The sequence below is a fragment of the Anser brachyrhynchus genome, assembly GCF_964034855.1.
Source record: "Anser brachyrhynchus genome assembly, chromosome: 4".
NCBI classification, from domain to species: domain Eukaryota; kingdom Metazoa; phylum Chordata; class Aves; order Anseriformes; family Anatidae; genus Anser; species Anser brachyrhynchus.
This window is the reverse complement of record NC_137698.1, coordinates 35,251,224-35,269,940: the sequence shown is the minus strand read 5'-3', so window position 1 is coordinate 35,269,940 and position 18,717 is coordinate 35,251,224. Positions and strand designations below refer to the sequence as shown.

General features: G+C 38.1%; 1 protein-coding gene across 2 annotated transcripts in view; it reads left to right on the top strand.

Moving 5' to 3' along the window:
* The window catches only part of ARHGAP10 (Rho GTPase activating protein 10), a 144,223-nt gene that overhangs the window by 102,483 nt on the left and 23,023 nt on the right, over nt 1-18,717 (top strand). For both annotated transcript variants that reach the window (XM_080588631.1, XM_080588632.1), the window contains exon 19: nt 3,736-3,886. In XM_080588631.1, the coding sequence (XP_080444757.1) occupies nt 3,736-3,886 (151 nt within the window). The remainder of the gene's footprint in view (nt 1-3,735; nt 3,887-18,717) is intronic.

The window sequence follows — 18,717 nt, the reverse complement described above, 5'->3', positions numbered from 1 at the left end:
TACTTAAACAGTATTTGAAAAATCAGTAAGGCTAAGAGCAAAATTGAATTAAACAAACAACCCCAAACATTTCTCCCCCACAACTGAACTAAAATATACACCCATTCCCCCCATTCTCAGTGAGATGTTGCAAAGCTTCTGTCAGAGCAGCAAAAAATACCTATTTAGGCTTGATGAAAAGTACCTGTCTATTTAAGAAAAGTAAACTTAGAGTAAGAAAGAGAAGCTGAATACTGTATATGCACATCTTAGGGCAGAGGTTGACCTTCCACTTGCTTTTCAGATGCTCGCCTTTGCAAAATGGTGGTTTGAGCTGTAGCTTTGGCCTGCAACATAACGAGATTGCTGCTGCTGAAAATGCAGGTCTGGATGTATTTAATTTTAGCTGTATTTAATTTTATTTTCCTAATGAAAAGACAAAAAGAAAATACCAAAGCAGGTACCAAATATCAAATAGTTAATGAGCAGGAATCCCTGCTCATTAACTATTAAAAGTTAATTCTTTCAGGAAAAGTTAATTCTTTCAGGAATCCCTTTCTTCTCTATGGAGACAGGTATTAAACATGAGCACAAGCAAAGAAGTGCTAGACCTTATAGCTTTGCATCAAAGGGATGCACAACTGAGAGGGTGGAGTTTATATATTCCCTTGCCCTGGTCTCACTGAGTGTAGAGAGCGGCTGGCCTCATGCTGCCCAGGAGCTCTCTGGAGGTAACCTCTGCTCCCTAGAAAACAGTATCTCACTTACTAACCGTAGATCAGAAATGAAACTTTCTAACCATCTGCCGTACCAAGAAGGTGAGAGCGGAGTGAGGCCCGATGCCCACCTGAGCATCTGTCTGCAGAAGGGAACTTGGACTGACCAGTACAGTTGCTGGTTAGCACTGGGGTTGCACAGCAGTGCTGTGGGAAACACTGGCGCACAGCTCTGGTGCTGGCAGGCCTGAAAATACTAACAGTAGAGGTGATATGCTCGTGATGCATATTTTTAGCCAATTTTTAGCTATGGCCATTTCAGTGAGGATCTAGGAATTGTAAGCATTTCTGAGAAGAGGAAAAACAATCTTCTGAGAAGTTCCTGACAGTGAAAGAGAAGACTCAGTGCCACTAAATTTTGTTGGTAGGGGAGGGATGACTCTTCTGGGGAGCTCCTGACTGTCTGGCACAAGTACCGTTGCAGAGTTAGTTAGCATGTGTTGGAGTAGTACTGTTTGAAGTGGAACTTCACTGCTTGCTTGTTATTTCTCCTGTTTGTTGTGTAGGTTTTTTTTCCCCATATAAAACAGAACAAACCACCCACTATTTTTTCACATCACAGAGCTACTTACAGTTAGAAATTTGCTTGGATTCATTATCTGCCTCCAATTCATTGTCCTATTGCATGTCTGGCTCTGGTTGTCGTTAAGTAAGAATCCCCTTTATGGTTTTCTTGATTGTGTTTTGCTTTTGCGACTCTGTTACTCATGCTAGTAGTTTTATTAGAATATATTGACATATTTTTGAGAGGTGCTAAAGAAATTTACTGCAAGCTATGCAAGTCACCTAAATGCATATGAGAAAGCTCATCTCTTACAAACGAGTCCTGGGGAATACTTGTTCTTCTTACCATCATTAATTTCAGTGGAGATGCGTGGTTAAGGCTGTACAAATAAATACAGCTGGGGAATGTGACATAGTAAACAACATGCTGCAACCTCTTGAGGGAGAGTTATTTACCAGAGAGTCCAGACACAACATTTAGTCCATGAACAAGATGGCATTTAAAGTTTTTGGTACTTTGGGATTTTTCAGAAGAAAATGTTATTCCTAAAACTGCTCAGTCTAGCCTTGTGTTTACACATAAGGGGGCAGTGTGGTACTGTTAGCCAAATGCCATGTAGGTGCATGTTACATTTCATTATTACATGTTGCATCATGGTTTAAAAAAATAGTTTTAGCACTCTGAGCACAATTAGACCTTTGTCTCTGTCTGAGAGTGATGCTGTGTCTGTGCAGGGGACAGCACTTTCTCCTTTATAAATACTTTGTTTATAGTAAGTTCCTTGCTTGATTTTGGTGCTCTCTCATAATCCCTGTACATAGGCATGTGAAGGAGTGGGAGCCAGTTTTCTTGTAACTGGGATGGGGAAGTTCACATTTCCTCATTTTCCCTTTCCCTCCAGGGTGACATTCACCTATTGGGAAGGAAGGTAGTATTTCCAGTGGAACTTTTCTTTGTATACCATGTATAGGCTTCCTGCCTGCTGCTGCCCAGTTTTGGTGATACGATCTTTCTTCCACAGTTCTCATGGAGAATGATGTTTCTGATGATTTTGTACATCACAGTTGTCAACCTGCCAGGATAAAAGTGATCATTAAGTGGCTGTAAGCTGGTGTACATGTGGGTTCCTGGGTTGTTTCATTTCTATATGCGTAATATTCAGGACTAACAGGCCAGCATATAGTCTTATAATTTTGACATGACATCTTGACTGCCTAACCACAAGATGATTATGGCATTTTTCTCATGCGTAGAGTAGTCTGGCTGGCTTTTAGCTTCATGCTGCACCTGAGATGTGCTGTAATAATCCAAAAATGTGTTATCTATGGCATCTCTTTCTAACTTCTGCATGAATTTCTGCTTCATAAAAAGCTTCTCCTTTGAAGATTCATTACAAGTCTCCTCTTTATAATATTTCCTACATGGATACCTGACTACGTAAAATTGCAGGGTAAAAAAGCACCACATACTGTTTCATTATGTCTTGTGATATTACCATGTTGTGTTGCTGTAAGGTGCCCTACAGACACAGGGCTTTTTTTTTCTTTTTTTGTACAGGTGCTGTTTGTGTTTTTCTTCATCTGCCAGTTTGATTTTGATGAAAAATATGAAGCTAATTTGTTCATATGAATCTGCCATGATCTGTTGTAAAAGGCTTCTGTTAAATTGTACATGGGTGTACTGATAATTTTCTAGAAGTAAATCAGCATTCAGCGTCATTAGACTGTGCCTTGTATGTGTCAGTTAAAAAAATATCAGTTTGAGCAGATTTGTGTTACGGGTTAATCCAGAGAGAGCTGGCATGGTATTTAGTGTGGAGCGGTGATATGCTAATAGCCATGACTTAAAGGATAAAACGGTGGCAAGAAATGCAATCCTTTTTATAAGTGTCTTTGTATCATCATTTAATATAAATATGAATCAATATACAATGGTTGAATGAGAAAAATCTCACACGGTATGTTACTATGGTATCTTTCATTAAAAATCCCTCCCCTCAAAATTTTTCCCTTGCTGTCTTCAAGAATATGACTTTTTTTTTTTTTTTAACTGGCAGATACTATAGTGATATCAAGTTTTGAAAATTAACATGGATATTCTGGCAATATTATAGGTCTTAGCTAAAATTCTAAAACTTTCTGGTGGCAGGTTCATCTCCCTCTTTCCCCTTTCCCTCCATCCTAGCTGGCAAGCACGGCTGCACATATTTTGTCTTTGGATCAACTGATTTGCAGCTTGGTTAAAGTGTAGACAGTGTTCTTGCTTATTTTCATTTTATATCTATTTATTTATTTATTTTAAAAGCACTCATTAAAGACCCACGGCATACTCTCAAACTTGAAGGAATGGATTTTTGGCTCCTGCCTGCTTTGAATGAAATCCAAAACAAATGTTGTTTGATAATGGTTTACAGTTGCATTACACAGGTTGCTCTTTGTGATAAATAATTAACACCCTTTGTGTTCTTGATTGCAGATTTTCAAAACCCTGCCTGATGCCACTTTCCCTGAGCCAATCTCTATGCCAGTGTCTCCTCCAAATGCCCCACCAAGGCAATCGAGAAGACAAGGACAACGTATTAAAAGGCCGCTGGCTGTGTACAATCTCTGTCTTGAGCTGGATGATGGTAAGATGTTAATAACGCTTTCAATCTTTGCAGCATACCGGTGTTATTGCATATCCTATCTTCAGTAGGTGTTTTCATTTCATGTTTCATTTGTATATGTGTGTGCATGCACATACATGCTTGTTTAATTGCTTTGAACATGTAAAGAAGCAAGGAGAGTACAGAGAAAGGAGAGTATAGAGTACTGTCTTGTGGCATATGTTTAAAAGTAGGGCGAACTGTCTTAAATATGCTTTTTGCTTCTGAAAAAGAAGCAGCTCCTGTTTCTTTGGGGAAATCTCTTTGACCTCTACTGAAGATTACACAGCCATAAGATAAATGGAGAGAGAACTAAAATTAAAGCAAATCTTTTATGAGAAAAGCTAATGCACTCTACTGTTAAATTCACCTGGATTAAAGGCTCAGGTCACTGCTGCACTAGAGAATACTAATACTTCACTTGAATCTTTAATACCTTGGTGTTACTAGCAGTAAATACTCGTAAACTTGTCTGACTTGAGAAGAAAAAAAAGCCTTGCTTTAGCATGCAGTCTGCAATAGCAGCATACAGAGAGGCAAAGGGTATACAACATCTTATATATTCTGACTGTTGGCCAGAAAAGTAACCGTTTTCCTGAAATTTCTGTGCTTGGGGGTACATACAGTATTGAGAAGGCAAGTCCTCATTTTGTGCTACAGATTTTTTCCACCCTATCCCTGTTCTCCCTACTAATGTTGTTAGTCAATTATCTTTTCACATGGAGAATCGTGGGATTAGGGCACAAAGTCCAGTTATCAGCAAGTGAAAATAAACAGGAAGATTTTGAACTCATGCAGTAGCATGAGATTCACTGATGAACTGTCATTAAATCAGTGGTCAACAGTGGTTAATTTGTTAAGGAAAGAGCACAAATACCCACAACAGCTGTAACTGCAAATTTTAGAAATAAACACAGGACAGTTTATTGTCTGAAAGCCAGTTTTGTACAGTTTGCAAGAAACTGAGCACGCCTGTCATCAGGTTGAATTCACTAGAGATATGTAATTTCTGTGCCTTTCTTTCCTTGCATCAAATATGCAACTAAATGTATAGACTAGAAAGTACTTAAGGTACATCTACTTAAAAAGCTTACACTGTGTTAATTTGAATAATCTACCAAAAGCTAAGATAGCTCTTGAACTGTGTCTGCTGCAATAAAACTATCCTGTTGAGGAAAAAAACAAAAAACAAACAAACAAAAAAACGAAACCAAAACTGAATATGCTCACAGAGTTGTTTACATCTGATTTTGAATGTGAATCACAGCAGGTCACAAGCAGTACCACAGCTCTTCTCCAGTTCTGTGCCTCAAAGTGTGCACTGAAGACCTGATTTTGACTCTGATGCAGTAGACAGATAGTATTTGATGGGTTATTTTTATTGTAAGATCCAAAAATGCAGTGTTACTGTTGAAAAGTATGTGATAAACGTTCCATTTCTCCTAAATACAGTCCATACTTTTGTCATTCAGGTATCTGAACAAAGAGAAGTGGGATAGTTAAAAGGCTGTAATTGTTGCATGGAAATTTGGTGCTTGTCTGGGAGTCATAGTGTGGTGCATTGCAGACTAGCCTAATAAGCAGTTAAACACGGTTCCAGTCACAGTTCCAAGACACATAGCACTGAGTTTCAGTGGGATCTGAAAATAATATTTCTCCTTGTGACTTCTAAAAAATATTCTCCATAGTATCTCCAGCTGCTACTGAAGGTAGCAGTATTGCAGATGCGATGTTGCTAGAAGCCAGCTTTCGACAGGTCCAGGCTACATGCTAGAGCGTACTGTATGTGTGTTTTAGCCACCTCGCTGTATCAGGAAGGTAGTCAGGACATGGTGCAACGCGCACTTACTTGGCAGGTGCACGGTACGCATTGCAAGGTGGTACCTTGGGCCCTGTTGCATTACTGCATTACCTGAGGAACTACCCCACCGGATTGGTTACGTGGTACAGAAATCAGGCAGGCTGACTAATTATCCAAGCGCTGAGGAGAGCTCGCTGCCTCCAAGTATGCGCCACGGCCTTCAGTTACTTTGTTCATAGGAGAGGGGGGGAAGGAATAAAAGTGAGCCTGGGCTTCGTTCCATATTTACCTAGTTTCTTGGCTAACAAATGCATGTTTTATAACTGCTCTTTGGAAGATTTTATCCTGTGTGTGTTTTTAACAGGAAATTAAACATTAAACCCCTTCCCTCCCCCCTTTTTATTCACAATGGCATGAGTTAAGCGCCAGGCATAAACCAGTGTTTTGTATTTCCTGGATATGGCAAATAATCTTGTTTTAAAACAAGTAGCTGATACGTATTTATATGTAAATATATTTGTAAAGAAATATATCCCTAAAGTTATTGTAATTATATATATTCTGTGCCTTGAAATTCGAAGTACGTTGGAGACAAAATCTCTCTGTGCTGGAAAACTTCTTGAGTGTGTTTCTCTTAGGATTGTTATGCAAACCAGGAAATTGTTAGAAAAGCGGAAATAAGTCTTTAACTATCAGCTGCTCCAGGGAGTTAACAGGCTTCGGAATCCACTGCTTGAATTGGAAATGCAGGGTTCAGGCCAACTTTTCTTGTTAAAAGCACGTTTTCAGTCAGGAGGCTTCTTGACTGCACACAAACTGTATGCAGCAACCACCCAGAAAGGACTGTAAGTGGCATAAATATTGATAGATATAATAGTGGAAGAACACACACACAGTTTGATAAAAATCTTTATTTTGCCTTCTTGTAATTAGCTGTGCTGGGTCCTGATAGAGCATAGATTTTCCTTGTACTTGGCAATTAGGTGATTAAACCTATTTGCAAACAATTCGAGTATTATATTTACTAGCTTAAGGATCTTCATTTCCTCAGGCAAATTTAAATCAGAGATTATGCTGTCCATTTTTCTTTCAACTTCTTTCCTTTGTAGTAAGCCAATTAATAACTTTTCGTTCTGAAATTTTTCAGCATCTTGGTGTCTGAAGTAGAACTACACATAATGGAGAACTGGGAGCCATTTTCATACGTGGCCTAATCCCAAAGTTCTTGCTTCAGCAAAATGCAGATTTGTCTGAGATTTACATTAAGATCACTTTCAGAGTTTCATGCCTTCTAAAATGAATCCTTGTTTGTTTGTTTTGAAATAGCCTTTTTTATTTTAGTACCAATATTATCGGAATAAATTATAGAGTGAATTAAGTAGCAATGCAGACACTCCTGTGGCTTACAGTCCCAGGTATGTACAAACAATTTTGCATTTGCTCTCTCTCTATGGAGAGAAAGTCTTAGCTAAAACAGGGAGATATTTATGCTGTTCTTCTGAAAATGCCATTGGGTCTTTATTTTCTATTTGGACGATCAGTACTTATCAGAAGAGAGCTCTATTTATATTTCTTCTAAAGGGCAATGCAAAATTACAGTTTTGTCCCCTCACACCTTTATTTTAATTTTTATATAATTTTCTCTTCTTGTTGCAAAATATTTTTTTTGCTTTGTTTATCTTTTTCTCTGCCCGAGACGTAGACATTATTAAACTATTTTGGAGAGCCACAAGAGCAACACAGCAAGAAAAGTCCTGTGTGAAGTAGGAAGTATAGTGCAGTCCATCCAGATGAGCAGACAGTCAGCATGAGTTGCATAAATCACACCTGCAGTCAAGAAATTGGTCTTGCATGGCAATTCATCCAATTGCAGAACAACTTGTTTTCTAAACAAACCACAGTATACGTCTTAAGCCACAGTGCCTGCTGATTCGTTATTCTCTTTGAATACTCTCTAGATGTCAAAATTTGTCATTGGCATGTACAAGCACATAGCACATGTGAGTTATGGAGGGGCTTGTTTGTTTTGTTCTTAAGGTGTTTGTCTCCCACTCCCTGCTCTGAAACTCAGGAGGCATATGGGGTGTTTGCAATAGCTTTCTGCTGCTGCTATAAACTAAAAATTGTATATATAGTGCTTTAGAAAACAGATTCTTGTGTAGAATTTTACAAAGAAATCAAAAATTAGAACTGCTGTTTATCCCTTTAAAACTTTATGCTAATTTGTATTATGCTTTGAAGTATCTAGGGAAGCCAAAGTATGAATGGTATGTTAGCATTAATTAGGAGTAGCTCTTTTTTGAGGGTATTTTAGTGATACAGTTTCTTAAATTGGGTACTATATTAGTTTGCATGAGCTACTGTGGCATTTGGTTACATCACTTCATCAAAGCAAAATGTGATACATGTAATAGTTATATAGCTCCCATGCATTATTGCCTCTCCCTGCTCCTCCCATCCCTTCCTGCCCCAAACAAACAAGTGAAAAAACATAGACTTTATTTGGAATTACTGAACATAAAACCTGGATGTTAGAGGAAGCCTTGGATTTATAATAATGAGATTGGTCTTCAGGGTTGGAACAGTCCAGAACTGCAAGGTTGCAGGTGTGAAACCTGGCCTTGAACTCTTTCTATTTCTGAATCTGCTGCTTGGAAGTGTTTCTGTAACCTGGCACATAGCAGGGGAAATGGAAAGAAAAGCAGCTACATAGGCATATCAAAAAGCCATAAGGGCTTGCAACACTTGCTTACAAAGCTATTGTTAACATCTGAGCAGAACAGACAGTTACGCTGTTACAAAATAGGTACACCAGTATTAGTTGTGAGGGGAAGATCAGGATGATTGCTGTTTGCTATGTAGAATTTAAGGTAGTTCATATTTCACCTTGCTGCAAGAATAGTTCCTGCAATTCAACAGGATCTATCACATCTTTTTCTACCCAATGGCTCTGAGTACGATGAGAGCTGAAAAAGGCTTTTTCTTTGTATAGCATTTGCCAGTAAAGGTAGCATTTGCTTTTTCTTAGGTAACAGTGGGTATGTATAGGGTCCCGGTTTCCAATCTGATAATTAACTTCTGGCTGGAAAGCTTTGGGTCCATAGAAGGTACCTATTTTCTTGGAAGTATGGAATATTTTTGGCCCATTCTTTGTATACACAATATATGTTGTCTATCCGTTGTTACACCTGTGAGTAATCTACTTGCTACAGCCTACTTGCTGCACAGTTATGTGAAATCAAAATTAACTGTCATAACATAATACATATCTCTTTAACTTTTACTTCTTTTCAAATGACGTGTCAAATCTTTGTGGTTGGCGTGAAAGTCACCCCAGTATCATCACCAGTACCTGTCTACTTTCAGTGTATGAAATTTAGAGCCTGTAGAAATGTTCAAAAAATAAACACATCTCCATGTGCTTGTACACATGCACGCAAAAGGGATTGGAAGTGTAGTAAAAGGGAAAATGAATAGGCTAGAACTAAAATCTCAATTTAAAGGAGTGTGGAGTTCATGAGGGAGGGTCAGTCTTTGCTTGAGGCCAGGCATTAATAAAAATCTCTGATCTTCTGTAATAATCATTCATCTATTTAATTCTCTACCTTCTGCACCCAGACATGCAAGGGCACATAATACTGTAAGAAGGCCAATTTTGCATGCTAAAAGCCATTAATCCCAGGCATGGAAGTCACTGACATGTCTTTGCTACAAGCCAGCTGTGCCCTGTCCGATTGCTGTTGGTTGAAATTACTTTCAACCCAGCACACAAGAATGCAGATAGAACGAAGACTTGGTATAGCTCAGCTCTTCAGTCAGTTCCCTATGGATGAGGCTGTGCATTTCATTGAACAAGATGCTTCCTCCCAAGGACATTCTCTTGCTTCCCTTCACTGGTGGCAAAGATAGGAGGGAAGATCTTGGAGGGGAGGGAGTGAACTTGCTCAAAGGCTGATACGTGACTTAGAGAATACTACTGCGCTTCATGATTTGCTTGCAGTCTGTGTCAGTCTTTTCCATTCAGTCAAAAAAAAACAACAAACACCAACAAATGTATTCATGTGTATATCAGTGGCTGAATTGCTAAGACAACAGAAAGGAGAAAGAAAAAGAATCATAAAGAAGATTTTCGTCATCTTTGGAGTTTTTGATGCCATTTGAGATGTGCTACTTAATCATGAAACCTTTATTAATGGTAATAGCAGATGACACCCTTTTTTATCTGCTTTAGTTTTTTAAAGTTCCCAGTGCCATTGATGAGACAAGAGCTGTTCTGTTGGTAGATTTTGATATAGGTCTGGACCATAGGTAAATGTTGCCTGAACTTACAGAAATCCAAGACCTTTGATGCAACGAGAAAACTATGAAAACGGTAGAACAACCCACTTATCTTACTATTTGTCTGAGTTTTCAGGAAGTAGTTACAGTTCATCACTGTATTTTACAACCATGAAATTAATGTGTGGCATTTGGCCAGCCTGGTAAGGCTAGAGGTCATGTGTGGTTTCCTGCCAACCAGGCTCTGGTAAAAAAATGAGTAATCTTTGAGTTTAGATACCGCTCTTATTTTCTCAGTATACACAAATCAAAAGAGGAACCCCTCTGCGTGCTTGTATCTGGTTTCTGCTGTGTTTCAAAATTTAATTACGTGACATAAATTAACAACCCTAGTCTTGTATCCATGACTCTGTCAATGTTTTTTCCACAGCTTGAAGAATAAGTTGAAATTCTTCACGAATTTTAGTTTTAGCTTGCTCAGCAAAAGGCTCACCTACAATTTAGGGTTTTCTAGAAGTAAAGGAGTAACATCAGCAATACTTCTCTTGAATTTTGAGAGACAACCTGAAATGAAAGGGATACTTATTGAAATAATTGCTTGCTATTACAAATAAAGTATATATCTAGAAATATGCCTGCTTACAGTTGAACTTTACATTTTAAAAATAGACAAGATAGTATCAGAAAGAAGGAGGGCAGGGGAATGGCACCAAAATTCCAGTTGTCTGTAAGTAACTTGCAGGTGAGCACTTTTTTCTCTTGCCCATCTGCAGCTTAAACATCCACCTTTCTGGCTACTATTCTTGAGTTGCATCAGCCAGTCTAGACACAAATTCTTTCTAGTGCAGCTTCCTCCTTTTCTAACATTTCTGAATCATTATGGAGATGGGAAAAAACAGTCTTTCTTCAGGAGATCTACTATGTGCATAAGGTACACGTGCTTGTACATGCACACATTTGAAAAATCTGTCAAAGTTGGTCTTTATCTAGGAAAAAAGTGTAGTCAACTGTAATTGTTGTGTTAATTATTTTGTCTGAGAGGAAAAAATAGCTGGCATAGAGATCTCATTCTTGCTGCATGTGTTTTGAAAGCATGGAATATGCGGGTTGTGTGCTGTCAATTTTCTCACTGAAGGTTATGTTGGTTTTAGAGTGTATGAGTCTACTGATGTCTAAATTTTATGTAGGAAATAATAGCATTTATCTTATAACAGCTTACTAGGGCAGTACTGAAGTGTATAGAATTTGCTATACAATGAGGATAATTAATATTTTTTGATAATGAAATGTGGTAAATCTATTTTTTGAGTGTTTACAGGCATCTGACCTCTAAAATACTAGTTATTCAGGAACACTGAAATAACTTTGTTTTACTATTTACTATTTTACTATGATTTTTTTAACCAAATAGTAGGTCATTATTAACCCATTTTTATGTGATTTACCTTTAGTTTGGAAATTCATTTGTTTAAATAGCACAATTTTTGAAGTCTGGAGTTAAGTAATAAACATTTCTGTTGACCAGTTTTAGTGGTTAGACAGAAGTACAAAACTTCTTAATTTACTCAGAAATAGATGACTTAATTCAGAAATTTAAAGATGTGAAGGAGTAAAGAATGACTAAGTTCACCTGGTGCTTGGCATGATTAGCACAGGATGGTTCGTGCTCTGAGTAGTCAACAAAAGATTGCAGCCTTGCATCTAGAGAAGAGCCTTTCACAAATACAGCTCTGTTATCACCTCCAACTGCAGAGTCCTCTGATCACCCTGACTATAATATAAAAGGTGTTACTTCTGGTTTTCTCAGGAATGGTTGAGTCCTTTCTGGAGTGAGGATACTTTTGTAGGTACCAGCAAGGTGCAAATACTAAGCTAGAGTGACCTAATGGCACCTTTTGTATGGTTTTGGCTGATTAGGTAGGTTAATCGTTTTCTTTCCTTTTAGATTAGATGTGCTGCTTCAGAATAAATTCCCTTTTGATTTCTGTTATGAATCTGATGTGAATATTCTGGTTCCCAGTACCAAGTAATTTGTTTTGACTTCTGTTGACATTGTAACCTAACTGGATTTCTCATGTCTGTAATTTTTATCATACAGGAATTCTTAGAGCATCTTCTAAAGAAGATAGGGTTATTTTTGACATAATGTAATGCTGATTAGATGCCTTTGACTTTTTTATGTGATTATTACTTCATGTCATGGAATCACTTTAGGTCTGTGTTGATTGTGTAAGACAACTAATCTGAAGTTATGTTTCTCATGCCTGTTTTTTGTGGATGTTGAAGCTCTAGCACACAGAACTGAGTTCTCACTTGGCAGTGAATATTTTAGATACTCATACCTCTTTTCTAGCCCTAATTTATGAGATTCCTATTAAAAGGAAAGCATAGTGTATACGCACAAGTTAACATAAGAGCAAAGCTACTTTCTACTTGGTTTAACTTCTCTATTATTGTGGAAAGTTAGCTATTTATGGTGAATGAGTGTTTGTTATCTCTGAGCTGGATGCAGCTGTGATGCTGATGGGGAAGGATGGGTGGCTGCACAGCAGTGCAGCTGCTGCTTCCCCATCTCATGATACAGAAAATGTCAGAGTTGAAGGTGGTAATAGGGATCTTGCAGCATCTTGAATTTAGTCTCCTCAGTAATTCTCCCCAGCTCCTCTTGACTTATGTGACTTTGTCAAAGTAGAAGTCATGCCTTTTACCCTCTTATTTTGCCATTCTTTGAGCATCTGATGAACATTTAGAGCATACACAACAGTTCCGTTCTGCTTGCTCTCTGTGTATCTCAATAGAAACTGTGGTAAATTCCCTATTTACTTCAGAAACATTCAGTTTCATAAACTGCTTTCATCCTCTGGCTACCCTTAAACTATAGACATTGGTTGTAATGTTGATGTTAAGATTAGTCTGTCTTTTAATAGTAAAGTGTGTAATTCTTTAGTTTACTTAAGCTGAGGTTGAAAGAAAACTCTGTCACTCAAGCAAGTAACTGATAATGTTAGCTCTCTGGTTCTTGTAGTTTTTATTACATGTTTTTTCTTATTTAGAATTCTTGGAATAAAGTAAGGATCTGATTATTGACACTGCCAAAGTATTTCGGTTTCTTTCAACTTTGGATGCCAACAAAAAATATTCTTAGACTAGCCAGATGGAAAAAGTCGAAAGAAGGCAACTGGGAGGTATGTCATGTTCAGTTAGGTGGAAGCTGAGTTCAGATTTCTGGTATAGAGAGTCTGAGAGCCTTTACTATCTGAGGCTTATCCAGACAAAAAGGAAAAAGGAATTAAAGGTTATATATTTGTTAGAGAGAAGCTGAATAATGTAGCCCATCTAAGTACTTTCTTATCTTGTGAAGATTTTTTGCTGTGAGAAAGGGCGACACATGAATTAAAAAAAAAAAAAAAAAAAGGCTATTTGGGTTAGAAACAGAAGAGTAAGTAATACCAGCTAGACACAAACAGTAAATGGTGAGGATCAGCCTAAACTGTTTTATTTTCTAGATAGAGCTGGTCTGAATTATGAACAGCCATAAAGACAAAGCACAGGTATCTGTTGCAGAGGCACAGTGAAAGCTGTAAGGATAGATGAGTGTTGTGATTAGAACAGTGAAACAAGAAGATAATTTAGATGACAGTTTAAAAGGATCTGAGCAGTCAAAAAATTTAAATAGTATGCAAAAGGTGATGAGAATATGGAACAAGTTTTAACTCTGTTGAGAGTAAAATTGGTTCTTATACCTGTTTGCATAGGATGGGGAGCTCATAGAAGCAGCTTAGAGGCAACTCTAGACAGATGGCCAAGCTGAAAGCCAAAGGAACTCAGAGGCTTCCCACAACTACACAGAAGGTGAAGAGATGATGGCTGGAGTGTCAAAAAAAATTTATGAGATGTCATGCAGGCTATTGCTTTTATTCTGAGAATCCTAATGCCCTTCATCTGGTCTGTCACTCTTTGGTACCCAAAGATAAGAGTGTAATGGGAGAGCAAAGGGGATTGACATTTCTGGTGAGAAAAAATAAAGGCACCAAACCCACCATAAAAATATAAAAGAGTGATATAAATGAGCTTCATTACAGAAATCCCATCTTCCCTATTTTATGATGTAAGAACTCATTAGAATTCAAGTGTTAGAAAAAGAAAAATGGTAAGTTTCTGGAGCTCCTTTTCGAAAGGACCTGTCAATCCAATGTGGCAGACAGCCTTTACATAGAAGTGGGAAATCTGACAACGTTGCTCATTGTAGAACAAACTTGGAGGTAAAGAGGAGTCAGAGGAGAGAAACAGAAAGTATTAGACTATCAGTATTAGGGAGCCCATGAATTCTGAAATAAAATGAAAACCATAGACATGATTCAATTCCAGCAACATAGTTAACACACTCTAGACAAACCAGCCATGGCAAGACTTTAAAGATTATTTTTAATCTCCAACAGTTTAGGATCTTTACTGGCTCCACAAAGGGCAGGGAAAAAAAGAGGAAATAGCTAGCAGTCAACATACGTTACAAGTTTTTAAGAATTCCTAAAGAGAAACTTAACTAAGAAAATTGATGTGGGATTTATAATAAGCAGGGTCAAGCAGAAATCTTCACAAACAGACCTGTTGCAAAGTGAGTATTTTGAATAATGTGAAGCCATCTAACTTGTCCTAAAAAAGTTGTCTGGTAATTGGTTTGCGTGGCTTAGCAATGTTAACTTTTAAAACATCTTGTCTCATGTCAAAGAAGTTCAAAGAAACTGGAGGAATGCTAACGTAGCAGTAGTATTTAGAAAGGTAAATACAAATCTTTGATAATATATTTACATATATTTACAGTGATGACAATGGCAGCTACATTGGAGTTATTTCCATGATCTACCCTGCTAAATTTTGCTGCTACCCTGTTCAAGCAAAATAAGCTTGGTTGTATTAAGGAAATAAATTCACAGATCTTAGAGGAAAGATGTAGCCCATACCTACAGAGTTGAGAACTCTGTCCTGAAAAAAATGGGCTCTGCTAAGTCTGTTAGTCATGGTGGACAATCATCTCATCATAAACTGTTAACATAATCTTGTGGCAAAAAAAAAGTGCAGACCTCACATGCACAAGCAGGGGATAGATGAGTATGAGTAAATGGTGAAATTTAATGCTCAGTGTGGCACTTGTGGGACCACAAGAAAAAGTTAAGAATTTGGATCTGCTGTACACTCTTCAGTAAGAACTCTGGATTAAAGGAAGAGGTTTATAAAATGGGTACACGACCCCAAAACTGCAAAATCATGTTTAGTAAGAGATTTACTGTTAAAATTACAAAGCAAATTGTTTAAATACCTTCACACAGGGAAAAACAAACAAACAACAAACAAACAAACAAACTAGCATTGTTTATAATGTGGGCCTTGCCTGGAAGTTAAGGCCTAACAAATTGAAGGTAGATGCATTAATCAGTGAATATGTTAATGGAGAATCAACTGGCTGTTAATTAATTACTTCATGTGCTGATGTCTTCAGACAAAGACTCTCTGGAAAATATGGTTTGGCGCAACACGTGGATGTTAATTGAAAGTAGGTTATTAAACTTAATAGAAAGATAACTAGAGACAATCTCATGGCCTCTGCCATGTACAGGAGTCCAGATGAGATTATGTAACATCAGGAAAACAAGCTAGTCCTCTCCAATTTTCCTGTCTGTAGCAGTTTGGAGCAGTACAAAATACATCATATCACTAGAAGAATTTATTTTATTTTTATAAAAAAAGATGCTAAGTAGTGGGACATTAGGATGCATTTTTTATTGTATTTGAAGATATCTTTATATATCCTGTTAACACATGGGGAAAATACCCTTCTAGTCCAGTTCATTGGGGAAAATACCTTGGTATTTTAATGTTTATGACATAGCATGTTGATGAAAGGTGATGGAAGGCCCAAACCCATTTATACCTGGGTATAAGAGATGCAGAATATAAGAGGATATAATATTTACATAAGTATAATTTCTCATATTAGCACAACTTTTTGTAACCAACACACAGAGTGAAATCTTAGAATCATAGAATATCTTGGGTTGGAAGGGACCCACAAGGATCATTGAGTCCAACTCCTGGCTCCACACAGGACCACCCAAAAATCAAATCCTGTGTCTGAGAGCGTTGTCCAAACACTTCTTGAACTCCGTCAGGCTTGGGGCCATGACCACTGCTCTGGGGAGCCTCTCCCAGTGCCCGACCACTCTCTCAGTGAAGAACCTTTTCCTAACACCCAACCTGACCCTCCCCTGTCCCAGCTCCGTGCCGTTCCCTCGGGTCCTGTCGCTGTCCCCAGAGAGCAGAGCTCAGCGCCTGCCCCTCCGCTCCCCTCGCGAGGGAGCTGCAGGCCGCCATGAGGCCTCCCCTCAGCCTGCTCTGCTCTGGGCTGAACAAACCAAGGGACCTCAGCTGCTTCTCATACGTCTTCACCTCTAGACTCTTCACCGTCTTCGTAGCCCTCCCCTGGCCACTCTCTGATAGTTTTATGTCCTTCTTGAACTGTGGTACCCAAAACTGCACAGAGATCAAGGTGAGGCTGCACCAGTGCAGGACAATGTGCTGGATGCACGTCTTTGTACTGTTGAAATTAGAACAATGGCTATACTTCGAAGACTTAGTGTTTGAGCATATATTGATTTTAATCATCAAAGTGTGCTAGATGATCATTATTTATCTGTTTTTGCAGTTATACAGAATAGCCTTTTCCTGAAGAAAGATATCGTTTTACTTTTCTGATGTTTAGAATTATCTGGTTTTGTAACTTCAAGTATCTTTAAACATGTTTTTAGAAGTTGTTTACTTAAACCCACAGTATTTAGAAGGTGTTTTCCTGTTTAAATACATTTTTTCTTTTTTTGTCTTCAAAATAAGTCCTTATTCTTGAGAATGCAACACAGTATTGACCATGTGAAAATGCTGGCTCAGGAAGCAAGGGAAGGAAGAAGTAAAATTGATAAAAGATGTAACACTGAGTTTCATTTATGATAATGTCAAATGCAATTGCTTGTATATTTCAGTCTATAACACAGAATCTACTGTGGATGGTGACTGAAGCGTGCAGTACATCTTTTTCTGTGTGCTCTGAGAAATGAGTTGAGAGAAAAATCTTCCCTTTTTGTAGGGGGTGTGTGCTGTCTTGGTAATACACTATTGAAGAATAGGTTAATATTCCCTCCTAATGGTGTTTTAGTAACGTTAAGTGAATGGTTGAGGTAAACATGGCTTTCTAATACGCTGCATGTAGTTTGATAGTCTGGCTTGCTTTAATACTACTGTTTTGAAAAGAAATTTCGGTGAGGTAAAAGGACTTAAGTCTATTTAGTTTTAAAGAGTTCAGTTTCTTAATAAAGTAAAATTGCAGTATTACTGTCTAATCTCTCAGATGTTTATCACTGTGACACATACGTCTGCAAATGAGGTGTAATGAATTAGTTTTTACCTGACACTCCTACAGCTCTCATGTCATGTCATGTAGACGCGAGCTGCAGCACCCAGGCCTATTGCAGAGGGACAGGGCGGCGGAGCTGCTGCACAGGGCTGGGCTGGAGCCAGGGTGACTCATGTGCTGAGGTTAACGTTCTCCTCCTCACGGCTTATCGTACTTTGTTACTACAGGCTAATTTAGAGCCTTAAATTAGCAGCTACTTTAGGGAGAAATTTTCAGATCATCACTTTCATCATTTGAGTGTTTTTAGTTGTATGTCATTTGCCTCTCTAGGGAAGTTGTTCTCTGAGAGTTACTGGAGGGGGTGTGGATGAGATGGCTGGGGAAGCAGGTGAGCATTTATATTAGCTTTCTGCTTTTTAAACAGAAGGGATCAAACTCTTTGAGACAGTAATGAAGTTGCAAGGGTGATTTTATCCATGGAAGGCAGATTTTCATTGTTCGCATTTAATTCTTCTTGCTTTTTCTTTAAGTTATTAAAAAAATAAAAATGAAAAAAATTTTGCAACAGCGCAGCTCAGCTTCATGAAGCTGAATTAAACTCAGTTGTTCTCTGTGCAGATTCTAATTCATTTAGCATTAGAAAGTAATATACAGGATTTGGCTTTGTATAGTAACGCGTATAGGAGATACAGCTTTTCAAGCTATCACAATATTTTAACAGCTTTTGATCCAATAACTGATTGCTTTGGTTGTTCATTCTCCCCCCAGAGCTTCTGGTCCTGAAGAAGCAGAACTCATACCGTGGCTGTGTAGGGTCAGCGTTATCGAATCTACTGTGGAGGGACTTGTGTGATGCTGTGGGCCGTGCTCACATGTACGAGTGGGAGTAGAAAGCACAGAGGAGGAAGGATGGGATGCAGGGTGCCATGTAAAGGGTGGTTGGAAGTGACCCTTATTCCTGTTAAATATTAATATTCTGAAAACAGCCACAGGCTCCATTTGAGACTGTGGACTCAGCTGTGCTGGACACTTTAATGTTTGCAATTGTCCTCATTTCATACAACTCTTTTAGAGCTTATAAAACGTACAACTGATGTTTAAATAATTTTAAAAGGAAAAACTATGTGGTTGAAGGTTAGCTTTTCAGTGAAGAATGTGCTGTTTGGCTAGATGTGTCAGCATGGTTTTCAGTGAGCGCTGTGCCATATTTGTAGCTTTTTCTTACTATTCATGAGATAGGAATGGTGTTCCTTTAACTTTTTCCTAAGCAAACGTTTCTGAATATGTTGCCTCCTGAGTGATGTTCTAAAAGTAACCTACATAAACAAATAG